Below are 18,609 nucleotides of genomic sequence, written 5' to 3' on the forward strand. Positions count from 1 at the left end.
AGAGGTCGGTCGCTTTGTCTGTAGAACATCCCGGGTCGGATAGCTCGACCCAGGGTATGAACAGTGCCCCTGCTTGAGCTCGATCTTTTTGTTGAGGTCGAGTTTTTTGACTTCAGTCATTCTATGACGAAGCCGAACTCAAGCATTTTGTCGGTTTCTTCCTTTTGTAGAATCTTTTGAATGTAGAACGTTTTTCCTCTAAAAGCACACGCTTTTATATCAGCGCTTTGCTTTTGGGAACGTGAGAGGGTTTAATACCTTCATTAATTGGTATTAATTGCCCTGTTTTCTCCTGGTTTTTATTTTGAATTTTCTTCAAAAAACGGTTTCTCTTCTTCGCTCTTCTTCGTAACTTCTCCCTTTACTCTCTCATTTTTTGTTTCTTTTGTAATTTCTTCCCGCAACGTCTGTTCTGTCACTGCTCTTTGTGGAAGAGGGGTGATTTCTAGATTTTCTTCTTCTATCTTCGCAGTTTTCCGCTTCGAGGGGTGGCTTTGTTGCTTCTGCTCTTCGGCTTTCTTTCGAGGGTTTCTTCTGTTTTTCCAGGTTCGATTTTTCTTCCTCTGTTTCTTTATATGTCTGTAGAAAGTTTGAATTTTGCTCAGAGAAAGTTTGGATCTTTCTGTTTTTACCGTGCTTGATTGTTGCGTGTTCTGAAATTTTTTCGTTTTTGGTGTGAGTCTTTTTGTTGCTTGAATCTTTTTTAGGGCTTTTGCATGTTGTCGCCGCTTCTGGTTGCGCTTTCGATGATGGTTTTTGCTTGATTCTGAAAAAGTTTGCGTCTTTGATGATTTTCTGCTTGGTATTTTTGATGTTTGACAATGCTTTTTGCTGATAGACTGTAGAAAGGTGGTGACTTTGTGTTTTTACTTCCTTTATTTCCTTTGAGACTTTATTTTCTTTCTGATGAGTGTCGGGACGCCAGCTGTAGAAATTTCTTGAATCCTTGCTTTGTTATTGCCTCCAAAGGATGCCCCAGGACTTTGGTTTGAATCTTGGGGCTTTCCTTTTTGTTCGTCCGTCGAGTTATTTTGCCCCTCGTCCGAGATGCTTTTTTAGTAATCCACTCTTCTTTTCTTATTGTAGGATTTAGTTGGCCTCATGTCTTCTCGCAATAACGTCGTAGAGATGCCTTCCCGGTTCCTGAGGGCATGGTTGATTGGGTGGACTCAATGGTTCTTATGTGTGTCTCTTTGGTTGATTCCGAGTTTTGCGCGCAGCTTAGGCAGTTTCATAGGGTCTGTAGTAATCCTGATGATGAGAAGAACTATGAACTTGTCCCCCTCCTCTGAAGAGAGAGTCTGCTTCTCTATTCGGGTTGTTGACGATCGCCCTTTCTTCTATATTTATGACTTTTTCTTCGGTCAAATGGGTATCACCCTTCCTTTTACTAAATTTGAGGCTCGACGCCAGCAACCAACGGGACGACATCTCCTCACCAACAGCAAGACCCTCGGCGGCTGAGCTCATGAACGACGGCGGTGCAGAGGCAGTTTCTTCCTCTCCCATGCGCGTCTCCCTCTTCCCTCAATCTCTCTCTTCGTGAACTCAAGGGCGACGACAACTTGGTGAGGGTGAACAGCAGCGACGAACAGAAATGGCAGTTCCCTGGACGACGACGGCGGCGAGGTTAACGGCAGCGAGCATCTCCTCCCCTGACGCTCCCTCATTTTCAGATCTCCCTCTTCTCTTGCGACCCCACTCTATTTCCTTTCTCATTCTCTGTTCCATGAAGTTGCTGCATGGTTTGGGATGAAAAGGGATTTTGGCGGCTAAAGGAGGAAAGGGTAGTAGTTAGGATTCATTTGGATGAAAGCAAAAAATGTGTATTAATTAGGATAAGGGTTTGTATGTGAGAATTGGGATTTTGGGGTTTAATTTGAAAACTAATTGAATCATTAAAATTACTTTAAAAAAATATTATTTGTTGTATTAAATTGCTATTTGATTTTTACTCAAATACTCTAATTGAAAATATAATACAATATAATTAATGTTTTTTATTAACAAAACTTAAAGTATTTAAATATAAAGATATTATCATATAAAAATATTATTATTCTACAACTACTAATTTTATAATTTAAATATAGAAATTAATTTAATAATTAAAAAATTAGATAAAATTCTAATTTAAGTATCTAAACATTATTATTTTTAAATTTCTAAAATAGACTTTAAATAATAAATAAAAAATAATCTAAAATTATAGAATTTGAATAAAAACATTAATTTATTTTAAATCTACTTAATCGAAACTACCTTTAATTATTTTCAATAAAATAATATATGACATTAAAACTGTAAATAAATAAGTATATAATTTAAAATTAATTCATAATAACTTTTCAAAAATTCTGGCCTTACATACCAAATCTTACAACTCCACATAATTTTGTGACCCAACCACGTCTCTAATGTCACTATTAAGCCCATTTAGAAAATATGCAATAATACCCTCCTTATCTACATTCACATTGGTTCTAATCAAAGATACTTTCATCTCCTTAAAATATTCATTCACACTCGTACTGCCTTGTGAAAGTCTTTGGAGTTTATTATTAGGGGAGTGCTAGGAGAACAATGATTATCTTGAACAACATGAACAACCACCAATCAAATACAAGTACACTACATTCTAATTTAATGCTACTCATTAAATTTACTCTTTTAACTCTATTAATTCACATTGTTCACACATTGTTCAAAAATATTATTAATTACCTATACTTTTCCTTATTATAAAGGTGCTTATGATCATGGGAAGGGATAAATCTCTTTTTCACCAACCTCTTCGTTTCATCCCATGTATCCATTAATAGTTCTTCATATCTAAGCCGCTCCTCTTGTAATTGTGGCTGCCACCTTTATTCTCTTTGGTGTAAATTAAATATGACAGGAGAATAATTGCTCAATTTTTAATTTTCACTCAAGATAAGCTTTTGGATTACACTTTTCTTTGAAGGATGAAATCTTAACCTCCACTTTCTCAATTCTGTCCTCTTTGATTTCACCTTCATATTATCTGTTCTCTTCCTTCCATCATTCTTCTTTCTACGTACATCATCATCATAAGGTTTGATGAATGCTAAATACTAATTTAAAAAAATTCTAAAATTAAAAATCTCAAATTTATTGTAAATATAATTTTAAATCAGAATTTAATATTCTCAAAATTTAGATTAAAATGTAATAATTTAAATTAATAACCAGAAATTTAGACTCGTGTTGTTTCTCTTGAACTCACAATGTAATGCATTAGGATTGGCTATGAAAGTTGGAGGGTTTGCATTGATCGCAGTTACGAAAAATTAAATTGACTAGAAACTAAAAAAAATAATTAATAACTAAATTGCAAGAAAATAGAATCGATGAGCAAGTAAAAAACTAATAAACAAGTATGAGATAAGAGGACAACAATTAAAATGAAAACTACTATAAGAAGCAACTAAATTAAACTAAAAGTGATTAGGACAATTAACTAATAAAAAAAATTCAAATGCTAAAAGAGTCTTAACTATGATTGAGGTTTAAGGATCACTATTTTTGTCAATAACTACATAATTGTTAAGAGTTAATCTATTTCGTCAACTTCTGCATATTGAAAAAAGTCAAGTAGACATAATTAGCACTAATTCATAAATCCTAAACAACTTATTAATTTAATTTAGTAAAAAAAATTTTAAATGAAAAATTTAATGAAAATAAGATCAACTAACAATGCAAAATTATGAATCAAAATTAGATATTAGTAACTCAAGGTTACCCAAGTTCTTCTCACAAGTTTGTAAGGTAAAAAAGAAAAAATTTATTCCATAACTAATGTGAATATTTCATCAACCACTCGGTGTATATGTGTCTAAAAATAAAACATCATAAATTATAAGAATTAACAAAAAGTATAATTATTCACTACAAAAATTTAACACTAACAACTCAAATAAATACGAATAAAATATAAAAGATTAAATTCATTAATAAAAATAAAAAATTCATATAATTCATAATAAATTAACAAGAGATTCTAAGCAAAGTAGTATAGAGGAACAAGAAAATAAAAACAAAACTATAATTAAACAAAATTAAAATTCAAAAGTAGAAATTTAAAGTACAATTTAACAAAATCTAGAGAAAAGTTGGAGCTTTTTTCGTTATAAATATAAATTAAGAAAATATCAAAAGTGAGTATATGAAAAGTTATCTTTCATCTCTCTTCAAGCCTTGACTCATAATAATTCTCCAAGAGTAAACTAAAATGAGCCAAAATAGCCTCCAAATCACGAGTCACTTGTCAACTTAAATACTTACATGGATGAAAGTGATTGGGGAGCATTCTAAATAGACTACCTAAATAAAAACTAAACCTGCCAAAATATTAACAAAACACGATGACACAAAGTGAAGCAACCTTAGGAGAAATTACAAGTGTGTTAAATTGATTGTAAATGTTATAAAATGTCAAGTATAAGACACACATATCAGAAAATACTAATAATGGTATCAGCTTTTCTTTGCCTTTACTCCCATTAGTATTTTACAATAAAATAGTATATTATTAATTAGTACATTATGAAATCAAACGTCGATGAGCATATTATTATTTTTATATTTTTACCTTGTGTAAAATGATATGAGCGCCATGTTGTGGATGAAGTAAAGCCATAGTCATCGGAGCATGAGTATAAGCTGGAGAAAGTTCAAATGAAAAATGTTGTAGAATCAATGATAAAGCCATCTTTGCTTCTAATAACGAGAAGTTTTGTCCAATACAGATTCTAGGACCCCATCCAAATGGCAAAAAAGAAGCTTTGCCATTTGTCGCCTTAAATACTCCTTCTGAAAATCTTTCAGGATTGAAATTCTTTGCATCATTACCCCAAAGTCTGAAATCATGGTGAATCAAAACAATTGGGAAGAAAATTTGCACTCCTTGAGGCAAATTTAGGTCTCCAAGTTTTATATCTTTGGCGGTAGTTCGAGTAAGTCCAGGTACCGGTGGATATAACCTGAGAACCTCATATAATATCATAGTGACCTGTTATAAGAGATTTATATTAATAAGTATTGAGTAAAAGGCGTTTCAATTTGTCTTCTTAATACTTAAAATTAAAAAAAATAAAATAATTCAAAATTTTATTTATCTAATATTAAAAGAATTTAATTTTATTTGATTCACTTTCAGTATAAAGTAGTTTTACACATACAACCAATGTAATGTCACAATATCTTTCATATTAATCACGTGAATAATCATCTAAAAAAATGAATGTAATTACATAATAATCGTATATAAAATGCTTTTACACTGTCAATGTCTCAAAATTAAGTTTATATTAAAATGTCATAAAAAAAAGGAGATATATTGAATCTTTCATGGTTTAATAAAAGTAACTCCATCTATAATTTTTTACAGATAATTTTGTACTCACAAATTTATTTAGACATCTACCATTATAAAAAAAAATAAAAAAAATAACATAATAAAATTTAATTATAAAAATATACGATAAATTAACAATTAATATTAAGCTTTACGCATAACAAAAACACAAGAATAATAAAAATGAAAAGTATATATACATTTATATAAATTTAGTAAATTTATGATTTGTACGTGTGATTGCAAATATCAAGATTCGGTCTAAAGAAGAAACCCGGACCCAGTCGATTTGGACAAATTTGGCTTGGTTTCATTTAGATGTAATTGAATTCAAAGTATAAAAACTCTTTTCGGTCTAATCACTCAACCGAGTTAGGTTCAAGGTTTGGGTCAGCCAGACCCAGACTGGTTCGGAGAGTAAATAAGGGGATATAGAGTCATACACACACACAGTATTTTGTAATGGAATTCGTATTTCCACAATTCTTCCATCTTCGTACTCAGACTCAACAAACAGTAGTCAACCTAGTCTTTGTTTGATGATGGAGGAGGAGAAGAAGGACAGTGATGATGGTGACTCATGCTCTAGTATTATACTCTCAATCTAGTCTTTGTTTGACCCGAAAATATTAATTTTTAATCAGATTTAAGTTCCGATAAGAGTCTAAATAAGTGGTCTAATCAAAATGTTGGATCGAGTCAAACTCGGATTCACTCGGATCGTGATATGATTGATATCTAACTACACATAGCAAGTAATGTCACAAGGACACAAATCAGAATACTTACAATCTTAAGGCGATTTAAGCCATCAAGGTGTGGTTTCTGGCTACCAAAGACCTGCAAGACTTCCTCCCTTGCCCGAGCTTGCCAATAAGAATGCTTACTGAGTAACACCATGCTCCAAACCAGCAAAACTGAAGTCGTCTCTTGTCCCGCAAAGTAGAACAATTTACATTCGTCGATTACATCTTCAACACTCATTCCATTATTCTTCTTTTTTCCATACTCTTCAATTTCCTTCTGATTTGATTCCAACAATATACCCAGTAAATCATCTTTTGCTGTCTCACCTGCTTTTAGTGCTTTCTCTTTCTTATTAATTATTTTCTTAAGTGAAGTTTTTATGTCTCTGTCGATTTCCTTCATCCTCCTATTGTTACGAGTAGGTAAAAACCTGCAAATAAACATAATTAATCTTATAATTATTTCAATTCTCCTAGTCCTAGAAAGTAGTGATGAACAAACAAAAAATTTGGTATTTGAAATTAATAGAACACTTTAATAAAGACACTAAAAATGTCTTTTTTTTTAAAGATGTTTACATGTGTTATGATATTATAAAACATCTTTATTAAATTGATTAATAATTTATTTTTTAATAAACCAAAACAAAATCGGTTTATTATAGCAACAATAATAAACCCAATTATTCGCATTATAATTATTAGACCCGATTTGATCCGATCAATTTACACAATCTAAACCGAATTATGTTTAAATTTTTTGATAAAAAAATAAATATATCCCTGATTTTTGTTTAAAAAAAAACAAAAAAAATCATGATCCAGTGGGTTATGTAAATTAGTCGGTTCAACCGGATCTGATAACAATTGGATTTATAGTTATTGTTATAAAAAATCGATTTTATTCTAATTTGTTAAGAAATTCAAAAATAACCAATTCATTAATATGTCCAATAATAATGCGACACATAAATATCTTTACAAAAAGTCGTTTTATGGGTACGAAAATTGAATCCCTAATAAATTGATTAGCTTATCGGAAATATCTTAATTCAAAATAATAAAAATTATTTTTTAATTGTTCTTCTCTTTTTATTTTCAACGCCTTAAATATATTTTTTTTAGTTATCAAAATCGAACCAATAATCGACATGATAAAACTACTGAATTAATAGTACGTATAAATAAAATTAACCTTATATATATGAACTATTGTAAAATTGTTAGAGCATTTTCATGTGAACTTGATTATTATATATTTTATTATTAGTCTATAATAGTCAAGAAAGTAAGTCTGATTTAGTGACAAGAACATTGCAAAAACGATCTGCATTTTAAATTTAAATTAAACCGACCAAACTACCAGTTCATTGAATTTTCGGTCTAATCCGATTTTGATAATTATACTTTTTTTTTCTTATATATTTATCCATTCATTATCTGTATTTCAAGTTTAGAGTCTACTTGTTATAATATTCATGGGATAAAAACTTTTTATAAAAATAATTGTTCCAAATTAGACTATATATTTAAACATTGAAATAAAGAAATAATACAAAACCATAAAATAAAAACAAAGAGAAAACTAAAACACAAGCACAATATTTTCTTATTTCAACTTACTTTTTTATAAAAATTTACAAACAATTTTATTTATCTTTAGAAGATTAAACTTTAATTTAGTAATTAATTAATTAATGTTACAAAATTCATTATAACTCTTTATTGATTTTTTTATCAAATTTATTTATTTATTTATTTCTTGTTTTGATACTAAGACAAATATAACATATATATATTTGGCAGTCACGTCGAAAGTACATGTACATTAAGTTTAATAAAATATTTTTTACTATAAAAAATCAAAACAATAATTATGTTATTGTAAGATAAATATAATATAATAATAGGGTATACATATATACATTTATATACAATAATTGTTTCCTTTGATAATCAAATTTGTTCTTCAATTTAAAAATTAATCAAATTAACTCCTTGTTATTTCAAAGAGTAAATCGAGTAAATTATTCGTTAATGGTCTGGATAACGCCATAACGGCATTAACCAAAAAGTGATGTGATGAAATGTTACATAAGCTAGCTAGTAGAAAAATTGTTTTTATAAATCAAATTAGATTTTCAATTTTCACCCTATAATAAAATTGGTCCCCTAACTTTTACTTGATGATCAAATTGTTTTTTATATTATTTAGATATTATTATCTTAGAAGAAAAAGAAACAAAATAAAAAAGTAAAACCCCTAATTTATGCGATATTTAGTTAAAATCACTTATACACCTAATTTTCTCATTTTTTTAAATAGTTTTTCCTATTCAATTTGCAATTATTATTACACTGCATCTTCTTGTTCAAGCATTAAGGTTGTGTCTGGATTCTTGAGACACAAATACCAAAAAAAAAAAACGACACACAGAAAAATCTATAGAAAGAAAGACAGAAACAAATACACAAAAAGATTTTATTTCCCAAAAATAGAAATTTGTTTGCCCTCATCAAAAGTTGAGATACAAAATTTGGTTGAAACTTGAAATAAAGACATTTTTTTATCATCTTTATTTTTATTTTATCCTCATAAAAATGTCAAATTTTTAATATTTACTCGTCTCTCTATATCTCTATCTTTTCTTTTCTTTTTCGACTTTTTCCTCTTTTCTTTTTCTACTTTTTCCAATTTTAAGAAAAGAAATCTTGATGATGATTAGATTTGTGAATTTTGCTTTGGATTGATGATTTTTAACAAAGGGGAGTGTAGTAATTTTTTCGTTTATGCATTTGTGTCTCAAGATACAATGTTTAATTTTATGTGTCTATTGTGTTGAACGTAAATGTCATTTACACATCATTATCTTGCATTAATTATAAGCCACATTTGATTTGTAAAGTAATCTTACCTCGATCCGGGAATATAAACTTTCATCACAACTTCCATGGTAAGTTTAAGTTGCTCTCTTTGAAGTTCAAATATTCTTATTCCTTCTTCGTAGCTACTTCCGAATGCTGCTCGAGAGATAACATCACCGGCTAGATTTTGAAAAGAAGGCCACACATCTATTTCGCATGATTCATTCGACGATATCATTTTCTCCCATTTACATATGATGTCATTGCAACTTTTGAAGAATATTGGTATCATAATCTGTGAAGCAATGTAGAAAAAATAAGTCAAAATAAGTTTCTAAAAAAGAAAAGAAAATATGTGTTACTTATTCCTAACATATACATTACGAGCTCAAGTTATTGCAAATTATGCCATGCCGAAATTGAGGAACGATGAAATTTCATACTCATCATTTAAATTTAGATATATGTACGTAGTGAAAATAACCTTCAACTTTTCTGAATGAAATGCAGGATTGATTATTCTTCTATGTTTTCTCCACTTGTCACCCTCATGGCCACCAAGCCCATTAACCAATAATTTGATCAATGGATTTGTATTTGGCTTTTGAAAATCATAGTTCTTGTTGAATACATCTTTGATTAGTTCAGGATCTGTGACTATCACTATTGGTATTCCTCCAGACCAGAAAAAAGAATTCTTTCCTGTATACCACATAAAAAGAACTTCATAAGAATTATTTTATTTGAGAATTAGTCACTAAATATCTATGCCAATTTGCCAACCGGCAATACAAAGTTAGAGAAGATGGTTGTTGTGAAAGTTCGCGGAGTTGTGACGTAAGAAGAAAGAGATGAGGGAGAGAGAAAGAGAAGAGAGAGATGGCAGAATCAAAAGAGAAAATAAAAGGCACAATTCAAAAATAGTGAACCACATTTTACATAGAAGAGTAAAAAGGTTTACATACACATAAAGCTAATTAACTTCTATTTATTTTTTTACATTTCATAACTAGCTTAGTTGCTGCTTCACTACTACTTGTAACTAAATTGATGTTTAACTTACACAACAATAATACATCCTCCTACATGCCTCCACAAACTAGAGAGTGAATGTTCACTAGTACAAACTTGGAATATGCATGGTTGAAAGTAGGGGCGGAGGTTAGTTAACACAAGGGGGCCACAGCCCTCCCAAACTTTGGTTAAAGAAATTAGTAGTACTTTTTCAGAAAATAAAAAATAGTTCAGTTTGCTCAAATACTTTACTATAACTTAAAATATCAAAGTTCAATTTTCATCTTTTGCTTTTATTGCACAATAGTTTTTAGTTTTAAACATTCAAACCTTGTTAGATTTGGACTAAACTAAGTGTATTCGTATTTCGCAGCTTTCTATTCAATAAGTAACACTTTCTCTATCTTTGAGTTCAAATATAAAAAATTAGGTATTTTTTATTTATGTAATTTAATATTATTTTATATTTTACTGTTTATTTAATTTAATTTTTTATATGCTAAAACTTTTTTACATATTTTACAAGATATATTCAAATTTTTGTATAAAATAATCATGAAAAATCAAAGAACTGATGCATTTTTAAGAGGAAGGCTAATATTCAAGAAGGAGAACATATAATTTTTACAATATCAACCCATGTAGATAGTTCTTCTACTTGAATGAATCACGAAGAAAGTGAGATACAACATTCAAAAGTTTAAAGAGTTACATCTGATGAGTTTGACCTTAATTATTTAGAATGAAACACTGAAAAATGGCTTTAAATTTGGCAATATCACCCAAATCAAAGAGATGAGGTTAGACGAACTTATCTTAAATGGGTCCATATCAAAAACATCTTGACAATTATTTTCTATCTGACCCCCCAAAATTTTATTTCAAACTCCGCCACTGGTTGAAAGGTCTAGGAGCCAAAGCTTTAGTGAAAATGTCAGCGGTTTGGTTAGAGGGAGATAGGTAGGAGTTTGAGGATGTCCGCCAGAACCTTTTTTCTTGTGATGTGCCAATCAACTTTAATGTGTTTGGTGCATTTACGGAAGACTAGATTAGATGTGATGTTGAAGGCGGATTGATTATGACATACAAGGTAAATGGCTTAGGATGGTCAATTCTAAGGTCCTTGAGCAAGTACAAGAGCCATTGTTCTTCAACTATGCCTAAAGCCATGGCCCGGTATTTAGCTTTCGAAGATAAGCGAGCCATCATGGCTTACTTTTTGCTTTTCTACGAAATAAGGGAGGTACCAATATAGAAACATTATTAGCTAGGGACCGAGCATCGTGTGTCTGAGCATGTGGTCCAATCCGAGTCCATGTAGCCAGAGAGTGAAAGATCAGAATTTGAGCTGAAGAAAAGGCCAGCTGTTAGAGATGACTTGAGGTATCTGAGAAGGTGCATATGCCTTATTTGAAGTGAGAATCGGTGGGGCAATCGAGGTATTGACTAAGCTTGTCAACTGCGAAGGAGATGTCAGGTCTAATATTTGTTAGATAGATGAGTCGTCCGATGAGTTGTCGGTACTTGTATGTGTCTTCTAATCTTGTCCCTGAATTCTTGGTGAGTTGAGTGTTATAGCTCATAGGAGTTGAAGCAAGTTTAAATTCTATTGTGCCAAAATCTTTGAGGAGGTCGAGTGTGTATTTGCGTTGATATAGAGAGATGTCTTTGCTATTATGAGCTACTTTCATTCCAAGAAAAATTTCAGTTGTCCTAAGTTCTTGATGGTGAATTTCGCATCCAACAATGCTTTGAGGGCATTAATTTCTTTCATGTCATCACCAGCTATAACTAAATCATTTACGTACACAAGAAGTGCTGTGAATTTTCAATTTTGACACTTGTCACTTGGTGAAAAAAGAATGATCACTCTTGGACTAAGTATAGCCTGCTGCAAGAAGCACTTAGTTTAGCTTAGAGTTTCATTGTCTGCTTGCATGTTTGAGGTCATAAATAGGTCTCTTAAGTTTACACACAGTGTTGTTTGGAACCTTTAGGTCTGGTGGTGCCTTCATTGGCATGATCTGCAATCTGGCTACCGCATGTTGCTCGTTCAACCCTTTCAAGAAGCACATTACATATGTATCTTTCTTGTAGTTTCAAATGACACCAAGATCGCATGTACAAGAATCGTCACAATTGCAAGTTGGAATGGGGCAAAAATTATCAAGTTCTTGCCAAATTGCCTTTAATTTCGTGAAATAAGCACTGATGCTCAGCTCATCTTGTTTGACTGAGAATAGTTCTTCTTCTAATTTTGCAATCCTGAAGATGTCGTCTTAGTAGTAGCGATGCCGTCAATTGCGCCAAATATCCGTAGCATTCTCGGTCCAAATAACGTTATGATTTCTTTACTAATCGATACACTTAACCAAGACAGCACATAAATGTTGTATTTTTTCCATGCAAAAAAGGTAGCATCAGACTCTAACGGTCTTGGAACGCTATCATCAACGAAACCAAATTTATTCTTTCCTTTCAAAGCCAGAGTCATAGCACGTGACCAAGAATTGTAGTTTTAATGAGTGAGAACTAATGTCAGAATTTTCACATGGATGAATAAAGAAGGAGTTTGAAAGATCAGAACTCACATTTGTTAATGCTCATAAAATCTGGGCTTGAAGATAGGAAATTTGAGAGAGTAATCGAACTAAATTTTGAAGATCGGAAGGTGAGAAGCCTGATTTGGATTGCCATTATCAAATCCTGGATTCACCAAGCATGCAGTTTTCGGATTGTGTGCCATCGATGAAGCTTCTTCTCTTGGTCTCATTGATTGGAACCGCTATTTTAATTCGGAGTTGATTTGAGGAAGAGAAGTAGACAAGCTCTCATCAAATCCTATTATGTGAGTTCAAGAGAAGAGAAAAAAAGCAAGAAAGGGAGAAAAAAATTGAAAAGAGGAGTTAAGAATCGAGAAGATTCAGAAGAATAGAGTTGAGTCACATAACGTTCACCGCACTATGTGAAAGTTCGGGGAGTTTTGACCCAAGAAAAAAGAGATGAGGGAGAGAAAAAGAAAAGAAAGAGATGGCAAACACACTTTACAGAGAAAAGTAAAAATATTTATATACATATAAAGCTAACTAACTTCTATTTGCTTCTTTTCATTTCATAACTAACTTACTTGCTGCTTCATTACTACTTGTAACTAAACTAATGTCTAACTTACACAACAATAGTACATCCTCTCATATAGTTGTGTAAAATACTATCCTGCAATGTAAAAAAGTGAGAATTTTCATTTTCTAGATAGTTGAATCAATTTTTACACAACACTTCACTATTTGAAAAACATTCTCTCTCTTCCTCTTTCTTTCTCAATTTGTTCGCTTTTTATTTTTGTTATTAGGCTTCCAACGGTGTTTCAAACAATGTAAAGAATTTATGTGTATTTTTTTATCATGAAGAGAGCATAAAATTGAGGGTTAAAATTGTGACTTTCAATTTTTTTTAAATACAAAAATTTGAGGTTTAAATTTTGATTTTTTATTTTAAATTTTTTAAACATATAAATTTGACCTTCAAATTCGTATTTTAGTATTAAAAAAATTTAAATGTGCAAATTGGTTCGATTTTTTTTACGACAGAAAATTTTTTTTATTTCAACTCAAATTAGATCCTTCAATTTGTGCATTATAAAATCTGACCCTTAGATTTTTCTAGTTCTTTAACTTTGAGGGTCCGATTTATGACTTAAAATTTAAAAAAATTAATTTAAACCCATATCAAAAAAAAATATACTAATTATCCATTTTGGTGAATTACACACTATTTCTTTTCATATCTTAAAAAATTTGTCCAATTTGTTTTTTTAAAAAGATTTTTTTAACAGAAAAAAGATTCTTTTATATTTGGATAGACTTTTTTAAAAAAATAAATACTTTTTTAACTCAAATAAACCAATCAAAAAAAGCTAACGGTTTTGATTCACCAGGTTTTTCACGTATTTAATCATTCACCAGGTTACATCTATTTTCATGCTATGACAAAATTTATTACATAGTGTACATATAGTGTGTAGCATAATTTTTTTCACTACGTATCTATGTGATGAACCGTGAAATAAGACAAACTAATAACATTCTGGTGAATGACCACAACAATTAAGAGTGTGTTTGGTAAATGCGTTACAAGAGAAGAAGTATATTTATCTTTTTTGAAAGCTTTAATTTTTGGTTTGGCAAACTTTTGATTTATGAACATAGAATTGATTTTGCTTTCAAAATCACGTTTACAAGAAGCTACAATTTTGAGCTTCTGCGTTTCACCAACGGGCTTTTAGCCATCAATACTCCATCTTTATTTACTTTTTACCAAATTTATCCTTTATACATGTTACTAAAAATATATTAAAAAATAAGAGTAATAAGAGTACTAAAAATATACTATATAAAAAATAACATAAAATTTTTTTTGATTTATTTCAATTACTACCAAGATAAATATTTAATTTTTTTTATTATTCTTAGTACTCTCTAAAATTTATATTTTGTTAGTTTTAATTATAAAATATATTTTTCCAATCTTTATATATTATTTTTATTTTAATGTATAAATATTAATTTTATCATAGAATTAATTAATAAGATTTATTCAAATATCTAAATTAAAATGATAAGATAATATACAAAAATTATTTAAGTTGGTGTCTATTCTAGTAATTTTTTATGTAAAAGTGATTTTGAGTAGTATAATCCAAACAATATTTATTTTGCTATAATTCATTTTGATGCAAAGATTGTCAAACATAAATCACTTTAACACAAACTTACTTTTTATCATAATCAAGTTTGTAAAATCAATTTTATTCAAACTCCCGTTTTGTAAACTGTAATCCAAACACACACTAAAACTTGCTAGACAAATTAATTATGTGCTCATGTTAATTAAAGATGGCTTAAGTCCAAGAAACAACGTTTCCGATTGATATTATTTCTCTATTTTTTTTGTTCACATCATATTATGACGTATAAATGACACTTATGAACTTATAAAAAATAAAAAATTTATCTTTAAAACCATAAAAAATATGTACAACAGAAATATACATAAAAGATTTTAAATATTATTTTTGTTAAGATATAAATAAAATACGCGTCTTCTTTCGTTTAAATTATACAAGATGATAAATGGACACAGTACAACGCATATACATGGCTTGAAAATATATATGACACTTTGAAGGAAAAAAAAGTGGATGGGCATATAAGTATATAACGAATGTCATTTTCTCAATAAATATCACTTTCTATGAGTATCTAAAACAAGAAAAAGTTTAGGGAAGAGCAACTTTTGTATTTTTTGGCCAGTACTTAACTATCAAAATAAAAGTGAGTGATCTCCTACTATTAAATATAATCTCATACCATTAAAAATACTATTAATGATCAATTGATAGTTGTAAAATACCAAAATTGCTTGTCCCCTCCTAAAACAATGTTGATGAAAGGTGATACAAAATAAAACCGAATTAATTTAGATAACACAATTCCATAACTAACAATTAGACATATCGTACCGTATTTGTTGAAGCATTGTAGGACAAAAGGCTGCGTACGAGGAGCAATATCATCATCAGAGGTGTTCATGGGTTTGGTTCTTGCTTCCCTTTGCATCTTCATAAAATCTTTCGAGTCTCCAACTAGAACCTTGTACGGTGTGCCTCGAAGGCCTTGATCTCTTAGCAACCTCTCAAGCTTCTTTGGCCTCAGCCATAACCAATTGAGGATCCTCCATCCCCATGAAAGCAACACAACTACTGTGGCTGCAGCAATAACAATAGTAGGCCATGCTGCTTCCATTTTCTTTTTTTTTTTTCTGTGCGATATATTGGTGGTAGAAGCAAAATACGATCGTATAAGATTTCAAAGAGAAGGAAGCCAAGTGTTCCACGGAAATAAGTATATGAAAAAAGTTGAAAACTTCCTAAATTTTGGCGGAAATAAGTGTGGGAGGTGCTGGCATGCTGCATGCAGTGTATGTCATTTAATTTCGTCTCGATATTTTCAAAGTATAACTATACAAATGATTTTTTTTGCAAAGACAAAAAAATAATCAAAATTTATTTTATTTAATATTTATTAATAATTAATAAATATTAAATAAAATAACTTTTAATTATTTTTTATTAATTTTTTTATTAAATATTTTTGTTAATTTTGATGGAAAAATATTTAATAATAATCAAATAAATTAGTCAAAAATTGTGAAAATTTATTTTATTTAATATTTATTAATTATTATAATAATTAATTAATATTAAATAATACAAGTTTTTTGTTCTAACATTATTAATTTTAATATTAATTTATTTTTGGTGATATGGAACACCACGAACTAGCGAGCAATGAAAAGCATGCATGCGATTATGGCTTGGAATCGTGTGGCTGACACTGTCATCATGCACATCGCGATGCTGACAGGCGTGCTGCCCCTTGCTCCTATCTCCCATGCTTTGCCACGCCTGCTCTACTGCTTCTCAATGGAAAGTCCATTGTTGGATATGAGGCACTGCAGTGTTGGCAAGAAGGTGTTGTTCTGGTAGAGCGTAATTACCTCAGCGCTGTTGATTAAGTGTGTGTTTGGATTTTATTTTGTAAATGGGAGTTTGCATAAAAGTGATTTTACAAAATTGATTTTGATAAAAAGTAAGTTTGGGTTAACGTGATTTTTGTTTGGCAATTTTTATATCAAAATTGATTGTAGTAAAATAAATGTTGTTTGGATTATACTACTTAAAATCACTTTTAGATGAAAAATTACTAAAGGAGACATCAATTTAAATAATTTTTTATATATGCAAAATCAAAATACTAACAAAAATAATATAAAAATATTTATCATATAAATAAAATAAATATAATAAAAAAATAAAAATATAAAAGAGAGTACTATAAATTTTATAATGTCAACAAAAATATTCTATAATTTTTTTAGTACGGTTAGTACTCTTTAATTTAGTATTATTTTTTACTATAAATTTTCATTATTTATGATTTTGTTGTTACTTATAATTAATTTCTTATTTATTTTGTCCTTTTTTATAGGATCATAATTTATATTATACAAAATTTTGATAATAAACGTAGTATATAATAATTACAATTATAAATTTTACAAAGTCAGAATAAAAAATAAAAAAAATTAATACAAAATAAAAATAGAGTATTTCAAAGAATAAAAAAAAATCATACACATAAGAAATAATAAAAATTCCATAAAATCAACAACATATATCATATGAACAAAAAAATATAATAAAAAGTAAATAAAATTCGTATGAATAAAATTAAAAAAATAAAAAATTTCATACGCAACATAAATATAATGCAGTAAATGATAGGAAAAAAAAAGAATTCATGTAAAAAAAATAAAAATATCCTAGAAAAAGTCAACAACATTTGTCATATGAATAAAATAAATACAATAAAATAAATAAAAAAGCCAAATAAAAATAAAAAAAATTTCATAAAAAAATATACATATAGAAAATAGTATAATAAATGATTAAAAAAACTCATAAAAATATAACATGAGAAATCAGAACACTACACAAATAATATAAAAATATTTATCATATAAATAAAAAATATAATAAAAAATATAAGTAAAAAATACGATAAAAAACATAAAAATTAAAACATAAAAATAAGTATTAAAAATAATAAAAAATTGAAATATTTAATTTGCTAGTGATTAAAACAAATTTGAACTATTTTAATGAAAAAAATTTGGAACGAATAACTATGAAGAAGTAAGAAGAACTGCAAAAAATTATTATGAAAGTAATAGTTATAAGTATCTTTTTATAGAAGAAAATGAAGGGTAGGGTTAGTAAAAAAGAAATAAAATTTCACCTAATTTTCCAAAAGACAACAAGCAACCATGAAAGTGAAACGCAGAAGCTACAAATTTTAGCTTCTCCTAAACGTGCATTTAGAAGCAGAATCACTTCTGCGTTCAGAAAGATAAAAATAGCCAAATAAAAAAGTGAAACTTTCAAGAAGCTTAAACGTGCTTCTCTCCTCCCCAACGTGTTTACCAAACATACCCTAAGTATCTGGTTTCGGCTTTTTTGTTACCATATGTCATTTTGTTCGATAAACCCGTAACGTCAACGGGGTAGAGGCCAGGGAGAGGATTTGGAAGATATAGGGATACCGGCAAAACCTCTTCTACCACGACCACAATCAGTACACTGATTTGCAATACTTTTATGCCAATTCTACGGTGTTTTTGTTTGGTGTCTAACTTTTGCCTAAGTTACTTTTTTTATAATAATTTTAAAATATTTAAAATTTTTTAACTTTTATACTTTTAAATTTAAAATTAATTATTTTACCTATTTTAGTAATTAGCAATATTTTTTAGACACCATAGCAAACACCTACTTTTATAACAATAATCAACACAAATCAACCATAATCAATATAATGATTAACAATAATAAAAAATCTAAAAGAATAATAAATCACTACTATATTTTGAACATTTAGTAACATTTATTGCTTAACATTTATTAAAGTGTTCGTGATTATTATAAAATTATATATAAAATAACATTTATAATAAAATGTTAGTAAATATACATAATTTTTTAAA

General features: G+C 29.2%; 1 protein-coding gene across 3 annotated transcripts in view; it reads right to left on the reverse strand.

Annotated features, from left to right (window-relative positions):
- Nucleotides 1-4,237: 4,237 nt before the first annotated feature.
- The window catches only part of LOC107458634 (cytochrome P450 72A68), a 30,604-nt gene continuing 16,232 nt past the window's right edge, over nucleotides 4,238-18,609 (reverse strand). Inside the window, exons 2-7 of one of the 3 annotated variants that reach the window (XM_052252101.1) lie at nucleotides 15,527-15,696; nucleotides 9,476-9,693; nucleotides 9,042-9,286; nucleotides 6,170-6,557; nucleotides 4,616-5,035; nucleotides 4,238-4,364 (exon numbers count right to left, since the gene is read on the reverse strand). In XM_052252101.1, coding sequence (XP_052108061.1) covers nucleotides 4,359-4,364; nucleotides 4,616-5,035; nucleotides 6,170-6,557; nucleotides 9,042-9,286; nucleotides 9,476-9,693; nucleotides 15,527-15,696 — 1,447 coding nt within the window. In that variant the 3' untranslated portion in view covers nucleotides 4,238-4,358. Of the gene's footprint in view, nucleotides 4,365-4,419; nucleotides 5,036-6,169; nucleotides 6,558-9,041; nucleotides 9,287-9,475; nucleotides 9,694-15,526; nucleotides 15,896-18,609 lie in introns of those variants that run through there. The other 2 variants (XM_052252100.1, XM_016076853.3) reach the window with 2 other exon arrangements.

The sequence above is a fragment of the Arachis duranensis genome, chromosome 7 (genome assembly GCF_000817695.3).
Source record: "Arachis duranensis cultivar V14167 chromosome 7, aradu.V14167.gnm2.J7QH, whole genome shotgun sequence".
NCBI classification, from domain to species: Eukaryota; Viridiplantae; Streptophyta; class Magnoliopsida; order Fabales; family Fabaceae; genus Arachis; species Arachis duranensis.